This window comes from Rhinopithecus roxellana, chromosome 1, assembly GCF_007565055.1.
Source record: "Rhinopithecus roxellana isolate Shanxi Qingling chromosome 1, ASM756505v1, whole genome shotgun sequence".
Lineage (NCBI taxonomy): Eukaryota > Metazoa > Chordata > Mammalia > Primates > Cercopithecidae > Rhinopithecus > Rhinopithecus roxellana.
Window position 1 is genome coordinate 164879570 of NC_044549.1, and position 7577 is coordinate 164887146.

Genomic DNA, 7577 nt, shown 5'->3' on the forward strand with positions numbered 1-7577 from the left:
ATCTGTGTAAATATTCCTGAAGTAGTTACCGTAACAGAGCCTAGTTTCTGCTTCACGATATGTCTTCCTGAATTGAGATATGCACCATTTTTTTCTCTAAAGAGTCCAGACTCTTTCTAGCCAAATACAATAGTGTGTGATCAATTTTCTTAAAAACAAGGCTGCTTAAACACTGTGGAGAGTTTTATCTTTCTAGCACATGCAGATGTTTCCATATCCTAGTATATAAAGGCACAACCCAAAGGCAAAATGTTACACACACACACACACACACACACACACACACACACACATATATATAATTTTTTTGAGATGGCGTTTTGCTCTTGTTGCCCAGGCTGGAGTGCAATAGGGCTATCTTAGCTCACTGCAACCTCTGCCTCCCGGGTTCAAACAATTCTCCTGCCTCAGCCTCCAGAGTTGCTGGGATTACAGGCATGCACCACCATGCCCAGCTAATTTTGAAATTTTGGTAGAGACAGGGTTTCTCCATGCTGGTCAGGCTGGTCTCGAACTCCCAACCTCAGGTGATCCTACTGCCTTGACCTCCCAAAGTGCTGGGATTACAGGCGTGAGTCACCGCACCTGGCCTACATATATATTTTTATAAGTACATAAATATATGCTGTGCCAGAATGTAGAAGTAGATATAACTGTTATAATTTGATTCTTCCTGGAATCTGCACATAGAAAAAGAAAGTACTATTCTCTTGACAATTATTTGTTTTTATTATATAGATATAAAGCAGTTCTAGATTCTGTATCAGTCTCTAGCTAGCTTTATTATAGAGAATCAACTTTTTTGAGAAAGAATAGCTCTGATATGTTGACAAGATTGAGTTTCTGAGCCTTAGAAGCTACATGTAAGGCCATAGGCTAAAGAGAATTGACGCAGATAATGCTACACCGCTAGGTATCTCTGGGGCCAGCAGCTAATCTTTCTACTTGGAACTTCAACATCTATGACATTGCTTAATTAAGAACTAATATTTGTTTCTAGTAGGTTAATTCTATCTTTATATTTTCCTATTGTAATTTATCCTGTTATTATCTTTCTATATATTTGTGCTACTGAATAAGCAATGTAAGTAGATTTGAGTTTCTTAATCTGTATTTTGTGTGCTCAACTTAGTTTATAAAGAGGAATATATGTGACAACTTAGTCAGATGCATTCTACTCTCCAGTAAATAAGAAGGTAGATAGAGCTGTAGTTTTGGGGCATTTTGATGTCCCTAATCATAGATTAGAGATAATTGAGGGACTGGGGTAAAACGTGTTTCATTTTTAAGTCTTAAGCCTCAGTGACCAGCACAACACTTCAAAAGAAAATTTTTAATCAAATTTCTAACACAGTATTTCAGACACAGTGACAAAAAAAAATCAATTTTTTTGAGCTAGAATTAAAACTTTAGAATTTTCCTTAGAGAAAACAAACACTGTGCTTCCAAAATGTTCATTAGAAATAAGAAAAATTATGCGGGACTACAAATACCTTCATAAGTTCTCATAAAATAAGTGTTCATATTCATGTCTTTTAAAACATTTTTTCTTACGTAACTATTTCCTCTTGATGACCCTCCTAAATTATTACATGGAAGCCGATTAACAATATAATTTTTAAACAACATTATCACATTTGATCTTTAGAAAAGCCCTCAGTAACAAAGGCCACATTTTTCTAGATTTCCCACATGTGCAAAGATAGTAAGCACATTACTTTGCTAGGGCTGCCATAACAAAATACCACAGACTGGGTGGCTTAAACAATAGAAATTTATTTTTTCATAGTTGTGGGGGATTAATATCTAAGACTAATACGTTGACATGTTTGGTTTCTTCTGAAACCCCTCTCCTTGGCTTACAGACATCCACCTTCTTGCTGTGTCCTTACATGGTCTTTCTTCTGTGCATGTCTTGGGTTCTAATCTCCTCTTATTAAAAGGAGGCCAGTCATATTGGATTAGGGTCCATCTTACTTTGGTCTCATTTTCATTTAATTACCTCTCTAAGAATCATATCTGCAAATATGGTCACATTCTGAGGTACTGGGGGTTAAAGACTTCAACATATGAATTTTGAGAGAATATAATTCAGCCATAACCATAAGTGATAGAGCAAGAACATACATCTAGGTATTGATTTAAAGGCTCTGTGTGTGGGGGGGGGGGGGGGGGGGGTGCGGGAATAAGACCACCATAGTCTCTCTATGAAAGCCAAAATCCTATTTTCTTCATGGAGAATAGTTGAACATGAATGAAAACAAGGTAGTGAGCTAGAATATATATTCAAGAATGTTATGTTGAAAAATGCAATGTAAAATAGTAAGGGATTCTGGAAAGATAGCAGTAATGGTGGTATAGTTTTAGAATATCCTGAAATTTCCCCATAAATACAGGTAGGGCAACTATAATAGCAAAACCAAACCTGACGCACACCACCTATAATGAAACTAAGTGGTAAGCTACCCACATGAACACCAAAATAGGAGCAAATGGGCACAAACTACTAAAAATTATATGACCCCCACATAATATTAGCATCTATTTGAGAGGAAGGAGGGTGGGAGGAGGAGGAATGAGGACTTCAAACTTGCAACAAGCATTTACAGGAAGGTGCAGCAAGTTGAACTAAGAACAGCAGCCAAAACTGTGAGATGGATTGCAACAAAATCTGAAAGTGTTGGAAAAGTGTGGGCCCTATGAACCAACCAACCAAGATCCATTCCAGGATAAAAGCTCACAGGGGCCGGGCGCGGTGGCTCACACCTGTAATCCCAGCACTTTGGGAGGCCAAGGCAGGCAGATCATGAGGTCAGGAGATCGAGACCATCCTGGCTAACATGGCGAAACCCTGTCTTTACTAAAAATACAAAAAATTAGCCGGGTGTAGTGGCAGGTGCCTGTAGTCCCAGTTACTCGGGAGGCTGAGGCAGGAGAATAGCATGAACCCGGGAGGCAGACCTTGCAGTAAACCCAGATTGCGCCACTGCACTCCAGCCTGGGCGACAGAGCGAGATTCCGTCTCAAAAAAAAAAAAATTTAATTTAATTTAATTTTTAAAAAAAGTTCACAGAATGAGAAACTACTGGGAGCAAAATCTAAACTGAAGAGGACAGGATCAATAAGAAACAAAGGAAAAAGAAGATACAAATAAAAGTGAGGATATAACATCAAAGGCACCAACCATGACAGAAAAGAATGATAAAGTGGAGTTCATTAAAACAAAAAAAATCTGCTCTGCAAAAGTCACTGTCAAAAGAATAAGATGACAAGCCACAGAGTGGGAGAAAATATTTGCAAAATATATATCTGATAAGACTGTGATATCCAAAATATACAAAGACCTCTTCAAACTTTACAATAAGAAAATGAACAACCAGATTTTAAAATGGCCAAAAAATCTGAACAGGCACCCTACCAAAGAAGATATACAAGATGGCAAATAAGCATATAAAAAGATATTCAAAAGCATATGTCCTTAGGAAAATACAAATTAAAACAATGAAATACCACTACACACCTGTTAAAATGGCCAAAATCCAGGTGACACCAAATGCTGGCAGGGAGGTGAAGCAACATTGCAAAATAATACAGCCACTTTGGAAGACAGTTTAGCATTTTCTTAAAAAACAAACAACACACATACTCATAGCATACTGCCAGCAATTGCACTTCTTGGTATTTACCCAAAGGAACTGAAAACAGGTCCACATAGAAGCCTGCATATGGATGTATAGAAGCTTTATTCATAATTGCCAAAACTTGGAAGTAACCAAGATATCCTTCAGTAGGCGAATGGATAGATAAGTTGTCCTACGTATAGACAATGGAATATTATGCAGTTGCAAAAATACATGCGTAATCAAGCCATAAAAGGACATGGAAGACATGTAAATGCATATTACTAAAAAAAGAAGATAGTCTGAAAAGGCTAAATACTATACAATCCCAACTATATGGCATTCTAGAAAAGATAATACTATGAAGATGGTAAAAAGATAAATGGTCACCAAGAGTTTGGATGAATGGAAGGGTAAATAGGAGAAACACAGATAATTTTTAGGCCAATAAAACTATTCTGTATATACTATAATGGTGGATACATGTCATTATACATTTGTTAAAACCCACAGAATATATAACACATAGAATGAATCCTAATGTAAATTATGGACTTTATTGATAATGATGAGTGAATGCTATTTCATAGATTATAACAAATGTACCACACCAGTGTGGGATGTTGATGGTAGGGCAACCGTGGGTGTCAGAGGGAGAAGGGGACATGGGGAAACTCTCCATACTTTCCATTCCATTTTTCTGCAAACCTAAATAAAGTCAATTAATTAAAATAAATAAAAATGTAAATGTTAAAAATTTAAAAGTAAACAAGGGGGAGAGAAAAACCTAGGAAATTTAAGAACACAGGCCATATTTTTGATACTTTGAGAAAACAATAAAATAAGGGCTCTGGAACTTTGAAGTGGGTGGGGGGGAAGCTAAAAAACAAACAAACTATTCTCCAACGTATGGTTCTCAACAAGAAGTAGATTCATTTCTTTGTATTTCTCCTTCTATCAAAAAATCTGCGTGTTATATATGAAAAAAAACATAAAAAGATTCTCAAAGTCAAAGAGAAAATGATAGACTAGCTAGGGATCCTGTGACTTGAGGAATGACATGGCAGTGAGTTTCTTGCCACTTTATATTCCTCAGCTGGGTACTGAAGAAGTCAGCAACCCAGAAACACCAGTGAATACAACCAGACAAACAAAAAAAAGCTCCAGTGAAGCCTGCTCTTTTTAGCCAAAGGACCAGGATAGGGGGAGCCTAGCAAGACAGAAAACTTATACAGAATAACTGCTTTATCCCAGAAAAGCGTCATGGAAAATATATGGCCTCCACATTTACCCCGATACCAAAGGCCAATGGTGAGCCCGGACTGCAAATCACCCAGTAATAATGGAGGACCCTTCCTGCTCAGGTGGTGGCAGAAAAGGCTTAGCTGGAAGCTGAGACTTTTACCACCTTCCAGTGTTAACAAGACCCTCCCGCTATGGTGTCAATGAAGTTCACCTGGCAACAATGAAAAGTTCATCCTACCCCTATGAGCTAGGGTTGTGAGTGGGGAGCTTGAACTCTCTCCTCTTCCCAGTGGAATTGAGGCACCCTTCCCTCCCTTGGAAATCAATAGAGGCTGAGTGGAGAACCTCGACTCTTACTCCCATGTGGGAGTAACAAAGAGGTGCTCCCACATATCCTGCTGATGTAGTAGCAAAAGCAGCTTGCTAAATAGGTTTAAATAAGATCCAAAATGAAAAGAATATAAAGTCTAGTAAACAAATAGGAAATATAAAGAACCAAATGAACATTTTAGAATTGAAAATACAATATTTTTAAAAGCTCAATGGATACTTTCAATACAGTATGAATATAATAGAGAAAAGAATCAGTGAACTTAAAAAGAGAACAATAGGAATAAACCAATCTGAACAGAGAGAAAATGAACTGAAAAAAAGTATTACTCCCTCTTGCCTTCTGAACAAATAAGAAGCCATTTCATATAAAAGTACTCAAGAAGAAAAGATTATAGTAGAATCTAATATAAATATGTTATGGTAAATACCCTAACAAAAAGTGAAAGCTTATCACAGAGGCATGGTCTTACAAAGATCAAAATTGTACCTGAAAGTTCAAATTGAGATAATAGAAATTAAGAAAATAATGCAAGTAATGAAAAAAAGCAACATAAATTATAATTAGAAAAACTAAAAAAAAATAAAGTAAGTGATTAGAGAAAAAGATGTGATGATGAGAACACATGGACATGGAGAAGGGAATAACAGACACTAGGGCCTACCAGAGGGTGGAAGGTGGGAGGAAGGAGAGGATTAGGAAAAATAGCTAAGGCATACTAGGCTTAACACCTGGGTGATGAAACAATCTTTACCACAGACCCCTATCAAACAAGTGAACCTATACAACAAACCTGCATATGGATCCCTGAACCTAAAATTACAATTAAAAGAAAAAGATTTGAAAAGAGAAGAAACATAATGAAATTTTTTTTGTGATTTTGACAAAAAAGACTAAACCAGAACACAAAAGCAATTTATATACCTTCAGAAAAAAAAAGGAAAAAAAAAGAAATTTTAAAAAATTGAAAAGATAAACACAGTTCAAGAAAAGGTAATACAAAAGACGGACAAACATCCACCATAAGTAATATCAAAATCCTAAAATAAGAAAATCAAAGCAATGCAACACAACAAATATAATAGGTTATAATATAATAAACCTCAGCTAAAAATAAGACTTGAAGTTATAAGCTGAAAGTGCACACTGCATACTTGGGAAAACCAACCAAGAATGGGAAATATTGGAATATAATAAATCAACATAAATCTAAAGAAAAAATATTTTACGTATTTAGGCAACAATTACAGAATACATTCTTTTCAAATGACCATGAAACATTAATAATATATGCCACAAGAAGGTATGGTGGGCCATACAATAAGAATCAGTGGAACTGATTATAACAGATTTAAATTAGAATGCAATAAGATACATTAAAATTCCCCAATATTTGGTAATTTAAAGACACACTTCTAAATAACCCATTTCAAAAAGGAAATGACAAAGAAAATCAGTAAATATTTCAAAATGAATAATAAAACATAGTATATCAAAATTTGTATGATGAAGCTACAAGACTACTTGAAGAGAAATTTATAGCTTTAATTGCCTATATTGGGAAGAAAATAAGATTTGAATTCAGTTACCTAACTTTCCCATTTAAAAGCTAGAAAAAAAAAATCCAAAGAAGTATAGAAAAGAACAATGATAAGAAATCAAGAAACAAGTAGACAAAAGAAAAATGTTGAATCTTCAAAAATATTTTTAATATTCATAAACCTGGCAAGACTATACCTCAAAAGTCACAAAACAACACAAACCTTACCTTGGCCAATTCTGTAATTTTACCAAAACCAGGCTTCCAAGAGGGAGCTGTGAATAGACAATCTTAAATCCACACTGATGAAGCTGAGACTCTTCAGGGAAGTCTTCTTCAGAAATTGAGCAGTTATTATATCTTGAATCAGTGTTCATGAAGCAGTACCATGGTTCATCATGATCAACTCTGGCTGCAGTCCTCACTTGACAACAATCTCCATTTCAAACAATTTTCATTCTCACATTGAACCCACACTTTGTTTACATACATGTTTTCCACTGAGGAATCCATTGCACAGTTACAATATTCAATCTTACCATCCAATTTTTCTTTATTCATTAAGGCATTTAATCTGGAAAATAAGAAAGAGGAAAATAACAGAATGAGGATTCAAGAGTATAAGGAGAGAAAATTCAAACCAAAATCAGAGAAATTCCTCTTTGATATCTTCTGTTCCCATCCCCTCTCTATCCTACAAAGACTACATATGTTGAACACATTGTTTCCACCTACCCAGAAACAAAGGAACAAAATAGAAACAACAATCACTCTGAGCATAAAATGCACCAAAATTAAAAATAAGAAAAATATGATGGAACCAAAGAGGAGTAGAGGTTGA

At 35.6% G+C, this 7577-nt stretch overlaps 1 protein-coding gene across 1 annotated transcript in view; it reads right to left on the reverse strand.

Annotated features, from left to right (window-relative positions):
* ZCWPW2 (zinc finger CW-type and PWWP domain containing 2) overlaps nucleotides 1–7297 on the reverse strand; it is a 96908-nt gene extending 89611 nt beyond the window's left edge. The window contains 2 exon segments of the mRNA XM_010357343.2: nucleotides 6965–7152; nucleotides 7154–7297. Of these exon segments, the coding sequence (XP_010355645.2) occupies nucleotides 6965–7152; nucleotides 7154–7297 (332 nt within the window).
* Between the last annotated feature and the right edge of the window lie 280 nt (nucleotides 7298–7577).